The sequence below is a fragment of the Phragmites australis genome, chromosome 6 (assembly GCF_958298935.1).
Source record: "Phragmites australis chromosome 6, lpPhrAust1.1, whole genome shotgun sequence".
In the NCBI taxonomy this organism is placed as follows: domain Eukaryota; kingdom Viridiplantae; phylum Streptophyta; class Magnoliopsida; order Poales; family Poaceae; genus Phragmites; species Phragmites australis.
In genome coordinates, this window is record NC_084926.1 from 41,252,778 (window position 1) to 41,274,209 (window position 21,432).

A 21,432-nucleotide genomic window follows, 5' to 3' on the forward strand; every position below is an offset into this window, starting at 1 on the left:
GGCCTAACGACGGCCATTTTGGATGTCGAAATCTTGCCTAGCTTTGCTTTCTTTAAAAAATTTGGTTGGCCTAGCGACGGCCATTTTGGGCATCAAAATCTTGCCTAGTTTTGCTTTTTTTCAAAATTTTGGCTATTTTTTCGAGACGTAATTAAATTTTAGCCTTAAACTAAACGAAAACTAAATTCGCTAGACATGGCCAAATTTTGGCTTAACTTCTTAGACGCAATAACCAAATAGTTCCTAATAAGCCAAGCCCAAATTTGGTTGTGGCCAAATTAAGGCAATACCAAAATTAAGCTCTAGAATTAGTGTTTAGTTCACGATCAAACCAAAAACTAAGATACTGTCAAATCTGAGAGCATGTCATATAAGACCTACATATCATTAATTTTTTTTTCCAAAATATAGCTAACATGGATCTTGTTTCGTAGATTAAATCATAAGAAATACAAGGGTTCAATCGGATTACAAATATGATACATAGTTTAGAACATATAATCGTTTGAAAAATTGCTAATCCAAAAGGAACCATTTAACACAACCAATAGCCTTGGTTGCTCTGTTTAATGTAGCTAGGCATACCAAAATTTGTTGAGGTTGACCAAAACTTGGCTTTGAAGCAAAGTACACCCAACTTTTTTTTGACATGGCTAGTTATATACCTGATCAAACAGCCTCTAAACGACTTTTCTTAATTGTTTTTGCATATGTGAAATGCCTAAACTAAACGGACCAATAAGGGTTTCTTGTGCTGGGGCGCTGCTCGTGATGCCTTTCCTTCTGGTCCTCGGCTTTTTTGGTACTCTTGCTTCTTTTCCTTTGTTCTTTTATTTCACCCTCTTTTCACTTTTGTTTGCTCTTTGTGGGCTCTCGTTAATTTTTTATGATAATTTTGCACAATTTTATATACTATCATCTTTTTAGGTCGCGTTAAAAACATGATCTTACACTAGGTAAGATACTAGCAAAACAAATTGCCAATAATAGGGGCAGCCAACTGAAGCTAACAATATGATTCAAAGTTTGTACGAACTTCGTTCGTACCACGGGCATCTTCTCGAAACGGCATTTGATTCTGCGAGAAAGTCCACACGAAGAATCCAAAAGAAACGACATTTCAAGTTGAAACGGTCAAGAATAGGAAGCTGCTTACCAATCCATTCAAAACTCGCATAAAAATTTGTTTTCTTGGCTACAATATAATAGTACACCCTCATGATTTGTACTTAGCAAAGTCTTCCGCAGGGATGGTTTTCTTTTGGTCAAACGTAGCCATCATCCAACAGCCAAGCCCCACACCGAGCATTCTAGTATTGTTTAGTTACATAACGAATTAGAATTGAATAATTTTATTTATATATTTTATGTTAGGATGATTTATATATAAATGTTTGTTTGTGAGTGAGATAAAATAAATTTATTTTAGTATCTCAGGTCTATTATTAATCTCACGTTCGAAATGAGACGACTGTATTCTACTATTTTATTTTTAAAAAATAACTTCATCCTAAATTTTTAAAAAATATTCTTTAATTCCAAACTACCCTATCTAACTACTCTCCAGCTTAAAATAGAATGAATCTGCTCCGTGACATCCGTCCCACAAACCGAACTATACTAAACCGCCCGCCTGTCCACACGGCAGCAGCAGGTCATCGCCCGTGGCCCCACGCGTCAGCCACCACCCGACCCCGACCCGTTACAGCGCCGCGTGACGTTACCGCGCCAGTTTAAAACCGACCGTTACACCAGGTGGTTCATATCCCGCCAGTCAGGCGGCGCCACGTGGGCGCGGGGCCCCGGCAGCTCGGCGCCCCGCGGGTGAGCGGACCCCGCCCGGGCTGCGGCTTTGCGTATGGTAGTGGGGGGAGCGATTGGTGCGTTGAGCCGACACAACCCCCGAGAAACCTCTCTCTCTCTCTCTCTCTCTCTCTCCGCTGTCCCGAGGAGGCGAGGACGTCGCGGGCGTCGAGAGGAGGCGGCTTTGGCTCCCACGGCGAGCGAGCGCCTGGCAGCGCGGTCTCCGGCGAGCTGGGAAACGCGCGGGCTCGTGCTGATTTGGAAGTTTTGAGGTGTCCTTGCTGCCGGGGCCTCGGGCGATGGGGTGGGCATCCTGCTGCAAGAGGTCGGACGGGTGAGTGCTTGCCGGCTTGCCGCGCCGGGGATTTTTGGTCTTGAAATTGCGATTTGGGGGCATGAACTTGGGTTGTTCGATTAGGCGAGAAGGGCGGGATGACTGAGGAGTGAGGACTAGTGGGGGTTTTGGGGGAGCTGGTGGAATAGTTTCTACTCTTCTTTCACCCTCTTTGGTCTGCGTGGGAGACAGATAGGGATATTTTGGGGGAGCTGGTTTGTGTGCAACTTTACCTCGGTTTGTTACACGAAAAAATTGGTCTATCTGGGGCTACGACTTTAGGAGCAATTTATTTTGTTAGGTTTGAATGCTTGAGATGTGAGATGATTTTGTGAGCTTGATGTGTTTTCGTGCGTTGGTTAGGTACTTGGGTGAGCAGCATGTATAATCGCATCTTGATTTGGAGTGAATGAAGTGACACACTGATTGGATGTTTGAACTGGTGTATTAGTTCAAATTTCACTGTTTCCATTGGGAATATTAGTCTTAATTTGCTGGCAGTTTTTTTAGGTGATTTGCAGTCAGGTTGAAAATAACAGAATGTCAAATTTATGTAGTTTGTTCAAAATGTGGTGCTTCTTTGTGGGGAAGAGTTGGGTAAAGTGACAATATTTGGGGGCTGCATTAGCACCTTTTCTTTCCTTACTGTACAATCTGCTAGGTAACTCACGTCTTCTACTTCACTGTTGTGTTCTTAGGGCTGAACCTGGTAAGAGGAAGAATAAGAAGGACACAACGTGGCGGGTCTTCTCGCTGAAGGAGCTTCAGTCTGCAACCAACAATTTCAATTATGATAACAAGCTCGGCGAGGGTGGGTTCGGCAGCGTCTACTGGGGCCAGCTTTGGGATGGATCACAGGTGCAGTCTCTCTTGAAAAAGGAAACGCAACATCTTGCATTGTGCTGTGTGCACACTTTTGCTGTATTTTTAGCTTCTAGCGTTTTTGGTATTGTTGGTAGTGATGGAGGGACCTGCTGATGGTGATGATTGTATCTTAGTTTGTTTATTTTCACCTTGTAGTGTTGTTTTTGGTTCTAGCAGCATTTGGAATCTCAAATGGAGTTCACAGCTGTTCTGTGAATATTCTTTTGAAGATGACAGCCATCCAAACTAGACCTTAGCTTGAGATCATGTTAAGCATGAACTTTTTGGTCCTAGAAGAGCGCTGACTTTTTCTTACTACTAAAATTATAGCCATAGCATCGTTGTAGATCACATGATCAACTAACTATATATGATAATAGGTGTAAGCACAAACTGAAGAGGTAAAGAAACCACATAGCATAATAGAAGGCCAGTTAACAATCAGTCAATCACAGAGTCTTGACAAATACAGACAGTTCCTCTACTTTTCCTATGTGTATCTGTTTTAATCCTCTTCACCTAATATTCTAGAAGCAGAAAAACATATAACATCACAATATTTTTGGATGGAAGATAAACAGCTTGGGAGTTGGGAAGGACTGGGTAACTGAAGTCCCCCATTGGATTTATCCTTTTTACAAGATTTAACATAGGAGAGATAGAGAAACGATGCTAAATATGATGATAAATTTTCATGATCATTATTGAGGAGGATGGAGTTTGATTATGCTGTGTTGACACTGATATTGCAACGAACTAGCTTTTGGTGCAATGGCATAACCATAAACTGCTACAGCTTACTGGTTTGTGTTTTCCTGGGATAACAAACATACAGACTTGCTAAAGTGTTAAGGGTGTTATTGTATACTCGACTTATTTTAGTTAAGGGGATATGGCTCCATTACCCAGATCGCAGTCAACTAAAATTCTATTATACCTGGGTCTGCCTGGACCTGGCATGTTCATAAACTTTTATTTTTTCTAGTCCATTCACATATCAATCACTTCAGCTAGTTGTTGTTGTTTGAACTCTATAGCAAACACCTAATGGATCCAAAAGTTTGCATTGTTCTTGCTATATGTATGAAGTGTATTTTCATTATGGGCATGGTTAAATAAAAATGGAGCTCCTGACTCATGGGCAGGCTATACTTAACGATCTATTATTTGGTAGTCTATAACAAAAAACAAAATCCCCTACATTGAAGCTTCTTGATTCCTTCTACATTTCCAAAAGTTGTTTACAAATATAAGCGGTTATAAGAGCCTTCAAATTAAGTGGGTTTGAACTGTCAGGGCCAATCTCATTCATGCGACAACAGCTTATTGAAATGCTGGAACAAAAGATTAACAACTTTTTGTGGGATCTTGAGCTATGTGGTCCTTGTGGGCTCTTTGGTTTGTTTGCGTACAGTTTGAGTTTTTCAATAAAAGTTTCATGAAAGGACCACGTACGTTGTATTTACTATTTACCGTGTACAGTTTCAGTTTTTCAATAAAAGTTTCATTTTCTCTGCAACTTAACGCTTCAGTCATTAAACAGATTGCCGTGAAAAGGCTTAAGAGTTGGAGCAACAAGGCTGAGACTGAATTTACTGTCGAGGTTAAGATTTTGGCACAAGTGAGGCACAAGAGCCTTTTGAGCTTGCGTGGATATTGTGCTGAAGGCCAGGAACGTCTGATAGTCTATGATTATATGCCAAACCTTAGCTTGCACTCTCACCTTCATGGACAGCACGCAGGTGAATGCAATCTTAGTTGGGAACGAAGATTGAAGATCGCCATTGATTCTGCAGAAGGGATTGCGTAAGCCTCACAACATCATCTCATCATATTCATCATACTGATGCAGTTTTACATTTATAATCTCTTCATTTTGTAGTTATCTTCATCACTATGCTATGCCGCATATCATTCATAGAGACGTCAAGGCGAGCAATGTTCTCTTGGACTCGAATTTCCATGCCCGGGTCGCTGATTTCGGGTTCGCTAAGCTCATTCCAGATGGCGCAACACATGTCACCACAAAGGTGAAAGGTACACTCGGTTATCTTGCACCGGAGTATGCGATGCTTGGGAAGGCCTCTGAAAGCTGCGACGTCTTCAGCTTCGGAGTAATGCTTCTAGAGCTTGCCAGCGGAAAGAAGCCAGTTGAGAAACTAAACCCCACTACGAAGCGAACCATAACCGAATGGGCACTTCCACTCTCCCGTGACAAGAAGTTCAAGGAAATTGCTGACCCAAAGCTCAAAGATGGCTTCGTCGAGGATGAGCTGAAGCGAATGGTGCTTGTTGGGCTTGCGTGTTCTCAGAACAAGCCAGAGCAGAGACCGATTATGTCTGAAGTTGTTGAGCTGCTCAAGGGAGAATCCGCTGAGAAGCTTTCCAACTTGGAGAATGATGAGCTGTTCAAGCCTGAACAGACCAGCTCGTACCAGGGCTCATCCGGACCAGATAGCTCAGATTGCATAATTGAGGAGAAGAGTTCCAAAGCAGATGTGATAGAGGAGGCAGTCGATTCCAGTGAGACTGTGCCCTCAGCAAGGTAGTCTGAAGCATAGGATGATATTGTCAAGAGGTGACATGAGCTCCCAATCTGGGAGAAGTGTGCTTATCTAAGTGTATTTAAGTTATTCCTTGTTAGTAGCAGGTTATTTGGGTGCTTCCCTACCCAGTTCACAGATATCCTCGTCTGTGTACGGTCAATTTGATTTGGTGTGGTTGTCTTATGGCTTGTAAAATTCTGCACATCTGGGGCTGTTGTTCACTGTATTGTTGTGATTACCGTGTATCTATCTTAATTCATCAGCCCATAGTTCATCAAATTGGTCCTTCCATGGCATTCACAAGCAGGGAAAATGATCTTTTTCACCCTGTACATGACTTTCATGTGCAATTCTACCTAAGATGGTTCCTTCTGCAAGGTCATCGGCAGGGCATCTCTAACAATACAATTTTCAAAAGATATTGTTCCCAATTTTACATACATCATAATACTTAGAGCTATTTTTTATTTTATCTCTTTCAAAAATTAGTTTATAAGATTTTTTTTCACGTCAGCAAGAAAGATTCCCCTCCATATCAGCTTTATCTCTACCTAATTTACTTCTCTTTTCTCTGTATGCTATAATAATAAAAGTAGCTGCTATAGCTGCCCTCAGTGTAAGAAATTTCTACGTAACTGATCATCGCTCGAAATGCTTGCCGATTTCTCTGTCAGTGTAAGAACTTCCAATGTACTGAATGAAATAAACAAAGCAGACCCCAGAGCTAGGCTGGGTATCTGAAATCGGCCCTAAGAAGTAAGAATGTTGTGGCTGAAACAACCTGGTGCCAATCAAGCAGTGCATCCAGCTTTCCAGGCAAGATTCGGAAGTTACAAGACACAGGCTAGTGCTGAAGAAACAAGTATGGGTGAGCCGTGAGCCGTGAGCCACAACAATACGAAAGCGCCCATAACCATGTCGCACGGATACATGTATACAGCTACTAATGTAACTCGCTAACCCATGAATATAATAGCATGCAACTAATGCAAATACAACAAGATTAATCTAATAATTACCCCCTAATCTTGTTGCCTTTATTTCAGTACCTCATCGCCAGGCTTCAAAGTAGCGCTGGCTCATCGTCGGCATCTGCCGTGACGAGAAACGCTTCTTTCTCCTTCTTGCATTTCTTCTCCCAAGAGTAGTGCCCGTACTCTTAGCAATTGTAGCAGCGCACCTTTGCCTTGTCAAAAGTGCCCTTCTTGTTGTTGTTCTTCCAACGTGCTTTCCACTCCTCCTCTGTGAGGAGCAATGGGCTACCACCTGTTTCAGCTTCATTATTATCAATCTCATATCTCTCCTCAACGGACTTGAGACGGCCGGTGAGCTCTTCAATGGACAACGTCTTCCAGTCAATCAGCTGCTCGATTGAAATGGCCACCTGTGTGTACTTGGGGGGGGGGGACAACACGAAGGAATTTCTTCGCCACGGCCTCATCTTCCAACGTGCCTCCCAAAGTACGGATGTTGTTGACGAGGCCCGTCAGTCGCATGGCGAAATCGTCCACAGACTCGCCTTGCTTCATGCGGATCAACTCAAACTCTTTGCGTAGAGACTGTTCCTTCGCCTCACGCACACGCTCAACGCCGATGCGTATTGTGCGCACCGTCTCCCACACCTCCTTCGCCAAGTTCTTCACGGCAAGTGTCGACAACATCTCCGGTGGCACCGCTTGGAGGATGGCTGATAGTGCCATCCTGTCGATCTGGTAGTCCGCACCGCCGGGGTCGATGGCCTCCCACACTCCTTGAGCCTGCATGTTTATCTTCATCAAGAGAGACCACTCGATGTAGTTCGTGGATGTCAGCATGGGGTAACGCACAGTCACCTCCGCCTCCTTCACATGCTGCACCACTAGCTCACGATTGCCGTCGTTGCCACTGTCGCTCTTGCTGGCATTGCCGTCAACGACGCGCGCTCGGGGCGAGGATGGTGCCGTCTTCTCACCGGCGTCCGCCATCACAGGCTCACGAATGCCTAGCTCTGATACCAATTGTTGAAACACACACACAAAGGCAAGCAATAGCACACGAAGAGGAACCCACAGAGGCTTTGCGGCACAACACAACTTGTGCATTTTTATCTTGTTTCTCTTGAACTGAAATGAATACATGGTCTGCTATTTAAACACACGCGCACACAATAGCTAATCACCTTGCCGTATCCCACGATGTGCACATCTAGCCGTAGGAACCGGTATGCAACAACCAGTGCCTAAACTAACTCGCTTACCTGCATGTAACAACTAGCACATGTCCAGCAATTTTACTCGGTTCATCACCGTACCAATGCATGCGTCCATGCAAAGCTCCACTTGACATGTTCTTTCTCCTGGACGTGCGCCACGACTCGACCTGCCGCGACTTGGCCGCAACACTGACATATGCATAGCTAATTCATGTAACACAATCGTGCACTCACCTCCTGGCTGGCGATCAGCTCTCTACGCACTCCTGATCCGGTTACTACGCCATGCGCACGTATACATGTATACAGCCACTAATGCAACTCGCTAACCCATGAATACAGTAGCATGCAACTAATGCAAATACAACAAGATTAATCTAACACTGTCCTTGGCGGGGAGGTGGGAGACGACGTGTAGGAGGATGTCATCGGGGAGGCCACTGATCTGGTCTACTCCGTCGCCGTCTTCGGGGTCCTCAGCGGTGGCGCAGGAGAGGGACACTGTGGTGGAGACGGGCGGCTTGGGGGAGGGAAGCGTAGATGAAGCCGAGCACCGTGTTCTGGCGGCCGTCCAGCGACCCAGGGTCCAGCCCGTGGCGCATCACCGCAAGCATCGTGTCGTCCATGCTGAGGCTGTCGCAGCGCGGGCGCGGCCAGCACACGGCGGTGGGGATGGTGACCGTCATGCCGTGCGCGTGGAGTAGGGTTTTGGTCGGAGAGGCGGCGCGGTCAAGGGTTCACTGGACTGCAGTAGCAGCGGTCACCGTTCCACTGCTCTGCCGAGGAGCCTGGAGGCTGCTCCATTTGGTTCGACCTGTACATGGGCCGATCCAGGCCGGAGCTGAAGAAGCCAGCTCAGCCCAAAAAGCCTTTAAGATGAGTTTGCGTCTCTAAACTGGAAAGCCCAGCCCTTTCGATGCGCCGCCGTCTCGCCGGAGTCTCTGTTCCTCGTGCCGGAACCCTCGTTGAGCCATCTGTGTTTTTGTTTCAGTTTCTCAACTGTGCTCAACTATGTCATTTATGTATTTCTTGGAGAAACATGATCCGTTGGTATTACTCGGAGAACATTATCCATCGTTTTCTTTACCGAAAGAAAATAACTCATTTGTTGGTTTTGGTTTAATTACCATTGTTGCAATCACCCGTACCGCCTTAGCGAGTTCAAAATGTTACTATAAAACATATTTTATATATTTACCTATTTTAAAAACCCCAGTACAACATATAGATATATACATATACTCAAAGAAAATTCTGTTTTGATATGACACACAAGCAACAATTTTAGAATTTGATTCCTAATAGGTTGTGGTATAACCACCGCCACTAACCTCCTAAGCCAATACTTTGTTCTCTTTTCACACTGCTGGTTTCTGAAAAAGGAACCTTGGCTGTGTAGGCTGTTGCTCAACGGTCACTGACGATTAGCCAGAATTCTCCTGTTTTGAACCTTGATCGAGCCTTCTCTATGTTTTTTCGTTGATTGTTATTATTCTCTGATACAAAGATACATAGATTTTATGCACATTCTAAAATAAAGATATGCTGCTCACTGTGGAAATGTGCTTGTTTCGCTCGGCCCTGACATCGTTTGAGCTACACTGTCGTCTCGTCGAAGAGGTCTGGTGGCTCACGTGGATGACATCGTAGGAGTCATCCGCTGATAGGATCGCACTGAGCTAGAGAAGCAATCGAGTGCGAATCGAAGTAATCGGAGAAAGAACAGAAAGAAACCTCTGGCAAAATTGGGGAAAGTAGCTACGTACGGCTACTGTATTCTACTTACAACTCAAGCAATACATCAAGTCTGAAATGTTCTCCCCACATATGACTTGGCTGATTAAATCCCCCAGTTTAATTATAACATTACAGCGATAAAATGAAGATTTAACTGAACTTAACAGAATAGCTTAATCTATCATAACTGTAATTCTCTGACAAAAGTAACAGAAAGGTAATAAAGCAGGCAGGCCAGTTCTCAGCCGTTGATCTCCAACAAAGAGGTATCCTGCGATCCACAATGTCCACGTGTCTTTACTCTCCGCCTTTAATAGCTCTGTCATGACTATGCCCCCCTATTGCGACAACACTTGCCCCCAAGTGTCTGATGGAATGAACAACTGATGGTGCTGGTGTTGAAAAACCTTGAGGCCACCACTCCTTGATGATTTAGCTATAAAAATCCGGAAAGGTCGATATGATGAAGTCCCTATCCTCCCAAGTCGCCTCATCAGGAGTGTTGATCTCCCACTGAATGAGCCACTGGGTAATCATTGAATCACCTCGAGGTAATGCTCTTGTCTCCAGGGCAACAATTGGAGTAGATTTGATGCAGTCATAAGAGTCCACCATTGGAAGGTCTTCAGAAGGAATTGCTTTAGGGCCGAGATGACTTTTGAGCTAGCTCACATGGAACACAGGATGAATCTGAGCTTGAGGTGGAAGTTACAGTTTTATATGCCACAATACTAATCTTTTGTAGAATTATGAAGGGACCATAGTATTTGGTTACAAATTTTACAGAATTTCTGATTCCAAATGCCATTGTTGATATGGCTGCATTTTTAGATAGACAAGGTCACAAATGTTGAAGATTCTTTCAGACCGTTTGAGGTTAGCAACTTTCTTCATTCTTGCTTGAGCTTGAGATAAGTTAATATTCAGTGAATGAATCATACTGTGTTTCTCATGAAGGAAGTCCTTGGCTGCAGATTCAGACCAGGAACACTCACTTCACTTACCAATGGAGGAGAAAATCCATATAAAGCCTGAAAGAGAGTGCACTTAAGGGGTGAGTGGTAATTTTTGTTATACCACCACTCAGCAAGAGGTAACCAAGAAGACCATCTTTTGGGTTTAGAGAAGACCATGCATCTCAAATAACTTTCCAAACATTGATTAACACGTTTGCTTTGTCCATCACTTTGTGGATGGTAAGCGAAGCTGAAATTGAGGGAAACCTTGAAAGATTTGAAGAGGGCTTTCGAAAAATCACTTGTGAAGATCCTATCATGGTCTGAAACAATAGTAGTTGGCAATCCATGAAGCTTGAAGATGTTGTCAATGAATACTTGAGCCACTGTGTGTGCACTGACAGGATGAGAAAGAGGCAGAAAACGAGAGTATTTTGTCAACCTGTCAACAACCACCATAATGATATCCTTGCCACTGGAATTTGTTCTTGATTATTAAATCATTGAGCTTTCTGTAATCAACTCAGAATCTCCAGGTTCCATCTTTTTTTTAGCTAAGATGGAAGGTGAGGAGTAAGGACCCTTACTAGGTTGGATCAATCCTTGCTCTAACATTTGTTTTACTAGTCTTTCAATCTCATCTTTTTGATAGTGTGGAATCCTATATGACCTCAATTTAGGAGGAGTAGTACCTGATTTCAATGGAATAGAATGAGCACAGCTTCTTTGGAGGCAAACTAGTAGGTCCAGAGAATACATATTTGTACTAGTCTAATAGAGAAGTGATTATCAAATCATATTGTTGTTCCTTTCATTTTCATAACTTATAAGCTTGAGTTATAGGATATAACCCACGACCCCTTTAGACAGCAATTTGTCAAAGTTTTTAGTAGATATTGAACAAGGATTGTTAGCTGATGAATAGTCATCCAAACATAGCTGGTTATGGCCACGCTTCTGAATGGTCAGTAATCTGCGTTTGAGGTCAATTTCTATAGGGTTGTGTTCAAAAATCTAGTCACAACCAAAAATGAGATCATAACTTCTGAGTTCTAGCAGCTAAAAGTTGGAATAAAATTTCTCTTTGTTGATTGTGTATGGACACTAAGGAACATATCCACCTGATTTTAGCTCACCACCCCTAGAAAAAATCACAGCTTGTAAACCTATGTGTTGAATTGAGCATTCAGCCTTGTGGGCAAAGGATATGTCCATAAAACTATGTGTACTGCCACTATCCACAAGTGTTATAGCCCTTTTCCTGCCCAATATTATCAACAAGCAGAATGTTGAAATAGTTCTAGTACCTTGTACTACTTGTTTTGATATTTGCATGAGAGATGATGACTGAGGCATATCTTCTTGCTTAGGCCGAATGTCTTGATCACCATCAGAACAGTGCAACTCATCTTGTTTCAGGGAAATGGCATGAGCACCTCCTTGATAAAATCTGTATTTTTGTTTGTGTTTTGGAGTCCATGGGACTAAACATTTCTAACATGTACTTGTATCATTTGTCCTGGTGGTAAGATTTGGCAGTTTCTCAATCCTAGTAGTATTTTGCACTCTTTGGGTGACCTGTTGAGATGTGGCAATTTTTTGTTATGAGCTCATTCCCAATGGCTATTTGGTTGATCCAACAGGGTATGTATTATAGTATTTCCTGCTCAATATTGCTCTTTCCAGATCTAGTGCAATCACATAAGCTTCCTCCAAGGAGTTAGACATGTGTGGTTTGAAGAAGTGCTTGATTTGGTCTTTTAGTCCCTAACAAACATCTAATGTAATAATATTTCTAGAGGTCAGGATGTTGTCTTTCCATTCTAGATATGAGTTCTTCAATTATCAATGTATAAGGACACAATTGTTTCTTGAGATAATGAATGAAACTGTTCAACCACATCATAGACACTATGTTTAGCAAAATGATTACAGACCATGATGCAGAACTAAGTCCACTTGAGTTGCCTTGGAAATAGACGCAAGCTTGCCACCAGTGCTCTACATGCCCTGAGCAATATAATGTTACCATAGAAACCCACATATCAGGAGGAACTGCAACCAAGTCAAAATACTTTTCATATTGTCTTATCCATCCATTTGGATTTTCTCCTTGGAATGTTGGGAAGTCCAATTTGGGTTTGGATATGGAGAGGTTAAAGGAGTTTACCTGTTGTTTGTGCCCCCATTTGTCCTGATGTAACTAGTGAGTTACTAGTGTAACAGACCTAGAATGGGGTGGGATGTAACTATGTTGGATGAGACAGTATGTAGATATATCATGTGACTGTGGTCTCCCTCTGATTTTGTTAGCTGAGACATACCAGAAGGATCGAACAGAGATAAACTCTGCGAAAGCAGTAGCAGGAACAAGTCAGACAGTGGTAGATAAATCAGACCTGGCAAATATCGGGAACAAGCAAGATGTTGAGGGTGTGCGTGAGATGCAACCGAGGGGTGTAGCCGATAAGAGAGAGCACATCCCTAGCATAATTGAAGAGATAGAGATAGGGGATCAAGAGCATAATTAGGTAGGTCTTTAGGTGTACCGTACATACTATCATTTTTTATCGTCGTGTCTTCATGGTTAAGATCCCATGTAATGTTTGTCATCGTATATCACATGTTATGTTTGTCGGCGTTTGTAACCTCCATCCTGGGTAATATGCTAAGAATGCTTCACATCTATAATTGTTCATAAAATTAGATTTTGTATCATCCCAACAATACATCACTGAAAAATTATTGATACAATTTTACATCAAATACATAAACAAATATCGACAAATTTACAATGATCCACAATTTCCAAAATATCACTACTCCATGATGCCATATTGGCCACTTTTTGACCGTTTGATCCAAAATTTGCAACATATCAATTTCAAATATTTTTCACCGAACGAATGTGCACTATTTTTTAAATTGAGCTATACAAACGTTAAATTAAAAAAAACAAACAAATTTCACCAAAGCTAGGGAGGGGCTAAACCTATACACCCTCTGAGAGGGCGGTTAGGACAGCGGGGGCCCCACCCACCCTTTGAGAAGACGGTAAGGGGCCGTGGCCATCCTTACCGCTCTCTGAAGGCGGTAGACGCCTATTTCTGTAAATCTTGCCACCAAGAGTCTGTTTATTTAAATATTTAATTAAAAAATATAAAAATAAAAAACTCTCCTCGCATTCCATCCAAACCCAGCAGCACAAGCCTAGAGCTGGGCTTTGCAGTGGCATGAACTGAGTTTTGAACCTCTCACTGTACTGTGGAAGTTCAAACATTTTCTTGTTTGCTTCTTATAGAAACCTTCACTTTTTGGCAGTGGAAAAAAGACAGAGGGTTGCATATAAAGATGTCCTCCCCCGTTTCTTGTTACAAAACACAAACAAATTTCAAGATCCAACATGTGGAATTTATGATACGAAAGTGGTATTACCGTGAACAGTATTTTATGGGAGAAATTAAGGGCTGAAGTGTAATTTCGACAACGACGCAACTTGTTTTGAAATGGAGGGAGTACTAGTCAAGTCCTCCAGACTTGCACATAGTGCATCTGACATCTTCCATGTCAGCACTGTGGGCCCGCAGAAATGTGTGAAGCGGCTAGGGCGCAGCTTGCAGGGGCACACGAACAACTGGATGCAGGTAAAGATCATGCTTCCTCCGGATGGTGATGCCCATCTCCTCCGTCATGTCTAGCTCGCTCGGCGGCAGCCCGCCGGGGAGCTCCCAGTCGAAGTGGTACAGGAGGGCAGCGAGTACGAGCTCCATGCTGGCCTGCGCAAACGCCATGCCGGGGCACATCCTCCGCCCCGCCCCGAACGGCGTGAATTCGAAGTCCGTGCCCTTGAAATCAACTGTGCCAGCCTCAAACCGCTCCGGTTTGAACGTCGCAGCATCGTCCCAGAACTTTGGATCCCTGTTGATCGCCCAGACATTCACAAACACAGTAGTGCCCTTTGGAACATCGTACCCCATGACCTTACATGACTCCTGGCACTCCCTTGGGAGGAGCAACGGTACCACTGGATGCATCCTTAGGGTCTCTTTGATGACGTGCTTTATGTACTTGAGGTCGACCAGGTCGTCTTCGTTTACCGTTGGCTGCCCTTGGAGCTTGTCACGTACCTCGGCCTGTGCCCTGTGCATCACCCTTGGGTTTCTCATGAGCTCGGACATGGCCCATTGGAGCGTATTCGCCGATGTCTCGCTGCCGGCCCCGAAAAGGTCCTATATGTGTAACAAGAAGACGCATTTCTATGAACTCATGATCGAGAACCACGTACAGGAAAAGAAGAAACGTACACAGACATGCAAGAGTTACTTACAAGGACGACGGCCCTGATGATTCCCATGGTCAGCGGCACCTCGAGGCCACCTTGGTTATGTATCCTCAAGAGCACGTCCACTAGGTCCTCCTCCTGCAAGGTGCCGTCTGCGGCCGCGGCCATGGCTGCCCTCCGCTTCTCGTGCTGCCTGATGGCGCAGTCCATCAGCTTGGATTGCTTACGGTGGTTCGCCTCCGCCAGACGCGCCGTGCCACCGATGAGGCTTGCAAGCCTCGACGACGGGAACAGGTCGCCGAGGCTGAACCCCGTGGTGATCTTTATCCCCTCCGCGAGGTTTTCAAGGAACTCCTCCCGCCTCTCGAACCGGTCGCCCATCATGGTGCGCACCGCCGAGTCCGTGATGAGCACGGCGATCCTCTCGCTGACGTTCACGGCCTCGCCAGGCTGGGACGCCGCGATGGCGGCGACAGCGCGGGCGACCTCCTCCTCCCGGACGTGACGGAACGACTGGACGCGGCGGGCACTCAGCAGCTCCAGGATGCTGATCTTGCGGAGCTGCCGCCACAGGGCGCCGTAGCGCGCGAACACCAGCCCTTCCCCGTCGGCCATCATGATCCTAATCGTGGAGTTCCACGGGCGCGTGGCGAAGTTGACGTCGTGCGTCTTCATGAACTCGCGAGCCGCGTCCGGGGATGACGCGACGACCACGGGGACCTCCCCGAGCCTGAGGTAGATGAGGGGCGCATCGAGCCGGCGCGCGATGTCGGCCATGGCGCGGTGGGCGAGGGGGCTGCGGAGGAGGTGGTGGAGGCTGCCGATGACCGGTAGCTGCCACGGGCCTGGCGGCAGCCTCAGGCCATTGTTGTCACGCTTCTTCAGCTTGAGAAGCACGAGAGGGAGGAGGAGAGCCAAGAAGAGCCACATGGAGTACCCGAGCTGCTCCATGTCATCAATGGCTAGCCAAGAACTCAACGGAAAGATCCTTGGAATGGCGTGTGCATATGAATAAGTTTGGACGGAGCATATATAACGAGAGCACGAAAGATTAAAAAAATGTTTCCATTGTAAGCAGCTCGTTTGGCGCCAAGCCTGTGGACGTCTCGTACTTTCCATCGCGACTAATACAAAACATCGAGGGATACCGCGCGTGCATTGTTCTATGTGATGATTATATAAGGCCGTCCATGCATCATGATTAATCTTCGATTATTTTCTATTAAGAAGATGAATTAAATTAGACAACTTAAAAGAAAAGGGAATGATTTGCTCTCAAACCACTGAAATTTGGTCGGATGCCAGTCACTTGTCTCTAAACCGCTGGATAATATTCCTAATCAGCAGCCCGCGCGACCCCCCACCCGCTGCAGACCCTCCCCACCGCCTCCTCCTGTCACCTGCCATCCCATCCGGTGGCTGGTGGCACCACCACGGAGAGGAAAATTTTACTAGCTCTTGCGGATGTATGAATTGTCATGATTATTTATTTATGTTAAGATTTATATTGAAAGGGTAAGTAAAAAATTATATAGTAAATAAGAGAATCAACAGATTGATAGATATCAGATAAGAGTGATGAACGAACGAGATAATTTATATATCCACACTCCCGTACGAAGTTGTCTTCCCCCACCATCACCATATCACTGTCTCCGCACCCTCCCTCCCTCCCTCCCTCCCTCCCTCTCAAGGGCGGATCCAGAATTAGCAATGATCCTTGTAATATGTTTGTGAGCATTATCTTACTCAAAGATCACTATAGGCGTGAATAAGAAGTAGCCCACAACTATTAAAATTGTGTTAACCATGTCTTGAGGTTCCAGTAGGTCAAACACATGATGAATTCTCCTTGTTGCTGAATTATATGTGTGATTTGCGCATGAATGGCGCGGAGAAGACCTTTTATACATGATTCTTCGGTTGTGTGTGGTTAATTAGTTGCATGGGACCGCTGTGGCTGCTTGATTGGTTTGGTTGTACAGATTACTACAAGTTGGTGCAAGATTTTGTTGGGTTGAAGGGGTGAGCTCAATGGGGTAAGGAGCACCGTTTGTCGTCGATCTACAATCTTGCACTCCAATATAGTTAGCACACATGCATCCTCTATTGTAGTCATGTAGTAGTGAAGCTACAAATTGAGACGTAAAAATGGACGGAAACTTGCATGAACGTAGCTTGCACGTCCATCAGTGCCATGACGACAAGACGGTATATATATATATATTTCGACGGCCTTCGAATCTTCGATATGTCCAAGGAGAGTGTCGGATGAACTCGGATCCTCCGTTGTAAGCTGTTTGTTCCGGGATCATTACAAGATAACGAATAATAAGATACGAGGTACACCTTCAGCTTAGGGTCCGATTGTGCCTTGATCGACGCCGTCGCTGTACAAGACATGCATAGACTATGTCGACCGCTTCTCCCAGTTGGAAAGCTGCCTTCCATGTCGATACCTCCTTGCCAAAATAGCCTCGAAGACCGGGCACGTTTCGCGGGGCGGCGTCTGGGGTCGCCGTCGAATGGGGACGAGCCAGCCGCCGGCCGGCCGAGCGGCGTGCGCGCAGCTGGCGCCGGCCGGCCATGGTAAAGCGGCGTCGACGACGACGTCCTCGCATGGATCGAGTTATATACGGTGCTCGTCATCGCAGCGTGAGCCCGTAGCATCTGCATGCACGGCTGCACCTGTACGTCGATAGCAAAATCCGTGCAAAACCACCCACGGCAACGCTACTACGTACACACAATGTGACGCCGGCTGTAACGTGACGGACCGCAGAAAACGCGACTAGATTTTTTTTTCCGGGAATGACAGGAGTTCTACCTTAATTACTAGAATGCTTACAGTGTGCACAAGAAAGAAAAATGAAAGAGCCAGCCACGGCCCATCCGCCGACCCGATTGAGAGGTCTGAGAATGCAACAGACCTAAAGACTGTCTCTCTTATAGACCTAAAACAAGACGTCTAAGGTTGGTTCTCTATCGTAAGGTTTGCAACCTCGTATTAGCTGCCTCGAAATGTTCTGAAAGATTTGCCGGTTCCGTTCTTTCCAGTATTCCACGTGATGTAAATGAGCAAATTTGTGATGATATCGACTCGTCATGCGCCTGGCCACTGCGCGGTGAGCGCACGGCTCCTCGGTTGCGTCGCCTGCAGCTCGATGACATGATGCACGCATGGCTGCAACGCCAAAGTGGTATCGTCGTGTGGGCGACGGCAATGCCGAGCTGCCGACCATTAACATACAGTGGAAATCGGGAAATATAGTGCACAGCCATGTACGATGTACCCCACTCTGAAAGCTAGGTCTACTTTGTTTCTACGCACCTGCTGTCATCTTGTGTGCTCGGATCAAACCTCTTTATACACTGGCACCTGGCCGGCCGGCGCGAGTCGATCACTTGCCTTGGCTCGTCCATTAATTCACCACCAGTGCATCTTCGTGCTTCAGCTAGCTAGACGCGCGCCAGTGTTCATGGAGCAAGCGACGTACCTCTGCCTCTTCGTGGCTCTCTTGCTCCCTCTCCTGCTCCTCAGGCTGCTCAAGAAACGCGACGGCGACGGCGTTAGGCTGCCGCCCGGCCCGTGGAGGCTGCCGGTGATCGGCAGCCTTCACCACCTCATGGGAAACCCGCTCGTCCACCGCACGTTTGCCAACCTCGCGAGCCGGCTGGACGCGCCCCTCATGTACCTCAAGCTCGGCGAGGTGCCCGTCGTGGTGGCCACGTCCCCGGACGCCGCGCGCGAGGTCATGCGGACGCACGACGTCACCTTCGCCACGCGGCCGTGGAGCCCGACCATCAAGATCATGATGGAGGACGGGCAGGGTCTGGTGTTCGCGCCCTACGGCGACCTGTGGCGGCAGCTCCGGAAGATCAGCATCCTGGAGCTGCTCAGCGCCCGCCGCGTCCAGTCGTTCCGCCACGTCCGGGAGGACGAGGTCTCGCGCCTCGTCGCCGCCATCGCCGCGACGCCGCCAGGGGAAGCCGTGAACGTGAGCGAGAGGATCGCCGTGCTCATCGCCGACTCGGCTGTGCGCGCCATGATCGGGGACAGGTTCAACAGGCGGGACGAGTTCTTGGTCTCGCTTGAGGAGGGGCTCAAGCTCGTATCGGGGTTCAGCCTCGGCGACCTGTTCCCGTCGTCGCGGTTGGTGAACTTCCTCAGCGGCACGGCACGGCGAGCGCACGCGAACCACCTGAAGAACTTTGAGCTCATGGACTGCGCCATCAAGCAGCACGAGGAGCGGAGAGCCGCGGCGGCGGCGGCGAACGGCACTGTCGAGGAGGAGGAGGATCTGGTGGGCGTGCTCTTGAGAATTCAGAAGGAAGGTGCCCTCGACGTGCCTCTCACCATGGGAATCATCAAAGCCGTTATCCTTGTAAGTGCAAACAAGTAGCTTCAAACAAGGTTGTAAATGTTTATTTGTTTTCATTCTTTCTGCTCCCTCCTCAATGAATTTGTTGCTCTCTTATATATCTGGTCGAAATCAACCACTCTCGTATTAATCTTCTCAGTGAGAAAACATCAATTTATTCCGTATTATGTAGGATCTATTCAGCGCCGGAAGCGAGACATCAGCAACGACACTACAATGGGCCATGGCTGAGCTTATGAGATACCCGAATGCGATGAAGAGAGCACAAGCAGAACTGCGCGATAATCTAAAAGGGAAACCGAAAGTAACCGAGGATGACTTGGCCCAGATGAAGTATCTCAAGCTCGTCATCAAGGAAACATTGAGGTTGCATCCGGCGGCACCACTACTTGTCCCAAGAGAGTCCAGGGAGTCATGCAAGATACTTGGGTATGATGTGCCAAAGGGCACCACGGTGTTCGTGAACGCATGGGCGATCAGCAGGGATCCTAAATATTGGGATGATGCTGAGGAGTTCAAGCCGGAGCGGTTTGAATCTGGTGCGATCGACTTCAAGGGCATGGACTTCGAGTACATACCGTTCGGTGCAGGGAGGAGAATATGCCCAGGAATGATGTTTGCGCAGTCGAACATAGAGCTTGCACTCGCAGCCCTGCTATACCATTTCGACTGGAAGCTCGCAGACGGGTTGAAGCCGAGTGAGTTGGACATGACTGAGGAGATGGGCATCACTGTTCGGAGGAAGAATGACCTGCTTCTGCGCTGCATCGTCCGCGTGCCGCTCCAATCCACATAATAGCTCCTTTAATATTTGCCTATTATTTATGTGCAATTTGAGTTCTTATGTAGTTATCTTATATCTAATTATGAGTGTATTATGTAAGGAAATATGAGGACATGAGTCTTGTTATAGCTGAATTCGCACAATATAGAAGCTTGTAACCCTCACTATATATGAAGTCCAATTCGGTGGCGTAGGATTCGTGGTTGAAAAATAAGTAGTATTTTTAAGCACTTGAGAAATAGCAACTCTCGTATTATAAACCACTAGCAATCACGCACCTGTTATACACACGTTGAATCATTTATGACAGGAGCTAAAAATATTTTTTAAAAATAATTAAAAAAACCGAGAATGCATCCTAAAGCTTCTCACAATATAGAAGCTTGTACGTAACCCTCACTATATGAAGTCCAATTCGGTGGCATAGGTTTCGTGGTTGAAAAATAAGTAGTATTTTCAAGCATTTGAGAAATAGCAACTCTCATATTATAAACCACTAGAAATAACGCATGTGTTACACGCACGTTGAATTAATAATGTTGTGACATGGCCAAAAAATTCACGAGAAAAAATAATTGAAAAACAAAAGCGGATGATGTATCCTAAAACTTCTCAACTTAAGATAGCGAAAACATTCTCATATTTGCACAGAGAAAGAAAATGACACATAAATGAAAAAATATGAGGTCGAGCTAACTTCCGGCACGCAGCATGTGTGACGAAGCGGGCTAAGAGTTGGATGCGATCATGTGAGGCATGAGAGGTGATTAGTTATTGGCTAGGGGAGATGATCAAGGAATTTGATTACGTTCCTTAATTAGTAGGGTCCAAATACAAATTTGAGTCATGTGATTAAACTCGTGGACGATAAATATCACAAACTCATGCATAACTTTTACATTATATATCTAATTATTATAGAAAATATAGATTATTGATTCTAGTTATTTGATATACATGAAAGTAGATAATGGTGTATTAATATTTTTTTTAATGTTGATAGCGCTTATTAATTGTAGGTTCCATATTGATTGGAGGTTTTCAAACAATTGAGAGGAGAGGAGACAGGGATCAATTTTGATTGTGGATCGTTTGATCGTGTAAGATGTATGATAAAAATCATTTGAATCTGTCATAACTCATCCGTTTTAAAGGAGTATAGATAAACATTGAATAAGGTGAAAAGAAAAAACATCTAGCAAAAAAAAGAAACTATGATTAAACACCAAATTGGAAAGGATAAATCATAAAATAGTGATGGATATGGCCAACTCTTAAGATTTGTATGTAGCAAACCTCTAAGTAATCTCTCAAATCCTTTTAACGAAATACACTTGTATTTTCTTTACAACAATATTTTCATAATTTTGACTAATGCCTATTGAAGTTACAGTGGAAATCAGTAACAGCAGGACCAAAAAACCTGCATGCCTTTTCTGTGTTCTCGCTTACTAATCCACTGCAACATACTGGTCCAGATACATACACCTAAATGCTTCCCGTGAATTAAATCTTCCTCTTTTGTTGCTTTGCGTTCACTCGCTTTGTAACGG

At 45.3% G+C, this 21,432-nt stretch overlaps 3 protein-coding genes across 3 annotated transcripts; 2 read left to right on the forward strand and 1 right to left on the reverse strand.

Annotated features, from left to right (window-relative positions):
• The first annotated feature begins 1,876 nt into the window (after window positions 1-1,876).
• Window positions 1,877-5,742, forward strand: LOC133922520 (PTI1-like tyrosine-protein kinase At3g15890). Its single transcript, XM_062367884.1, has 4 exons — window positions 1,877-2,137; window positions 2,836-2,995; window positions 4,545-4,807; window positions 4,884-5,742. Exons 1-4 carry the CDS (start codon window positions 2,103-2,105, stop codon window positions 5,548-5,550), a joined length of 1,125 nt encoding a protein of 374 aa, XP_062223868.1. The 5' UTR covers window positions 1,877-2,102; the 3' UTR covers window positions 5,551-5,742.
• Window positions 5,743-14,033: 8,291 nt separating this feature from the next.
• LOC133923236 (desmethyl-deoxy-podophyllotoxin synthase-like) lies at window positions 14,034-15,664 on the reverse strand. The gene is made up of 3 exons (XM_062368655.1): window positions 14,759-15,664; window positions 14,404-14,660; window positions 14,034-14,349 (listed from the first exon to the last, which is right to left on the reverse strand). Exons 1-3 carry the CDS (start codon window positions 15,662-15,664, stop codon window positions 14,034-14,036), a joined length of 1,479 nt encoding a protein of 492 aa, XP_062224639.1.
• Window positions 15,665-18,192: 2,528 nt separating this feature from the next.
• Window positions 18,193-19,891, forward strand: LOC133920679 (desmethyl-deoxy-podophyllotoxin synthase-like). Its single transcript, XM_062365276.1, has 2 exons — window positions 18,193-19,098; window positions 19,268-19,891. The coding sequence occupies exons 1-2, from the start codon at window positions 18,193-18,195 to the stop codon at window positions 19,889-19,891; spliced, it is 1,530 nt and encodes a 509-aa protein (XP_062221260.1).
• Window positions 19,892-21,432: the final 1,541 nt, after the last annotated feature.

Excerpts from the sequence above, each read along its gene's own strand:
- LOC133922520 (XM_062367884.1), top strand. The coding sequence starts at position 2,103 with ATGGGGTGGGCATCCTGCTGCAAGAGGTCGGACGG. Across the intron at positions 2,138-2,835 it reads TGCTGCAAGAGGTCGGACGG|GGCTGAACCTGGTAAGAGGA; the intron begins GTGAGTGCTTGC and ends TTGTGTTCTTAG. Across the intron at positions 4,808-4,883 it reads GATTCTGCAGAAGGGATTGC|TTATCTTCATCACTATGCTA; the intron begins GTAAGCCTCACA and ends TTCATTTTGTAG.
- LOC133923236 (XM_062368655.1), bottom strand. The coding sequence starts at position 15,664 with ATGGAGCAGCTCGGGTACTCCATGTGGCTCTTCTTGGCTCTCCTCCTC. Across the intron at positions 14,661-14,758 it reads TCATCAGGGCCGTCGTCCTT|GACCTTTTCGGGGCCGGCAG; the intron begins GTAAGTAACTCT and ends TTACACATATAG. Across the intron at positions 14,350-14,403 it reads GAGTCATGTAAGGTCATGGG|GGATCCAAAGTTCTGGGACG; the intron begins GTACGATGTTCC and ends GGCGATCAACAG.
- LOC133920679 (XM_062365276.1), top strand. The coding sequence starts at position 18,193 with ATGGAGCAAGCGACGTACCTCTGCCTCTTCGTGGCTCTCTTGCTCCCT. Across the intron at positions 19,099-19,267 it reads TCATCAAAGCCGTTATCCTT|GATCTATTCAGCGCCGGAAG; the intron begins GTAAGTGCAAAC and ends CGTATTATGTAG.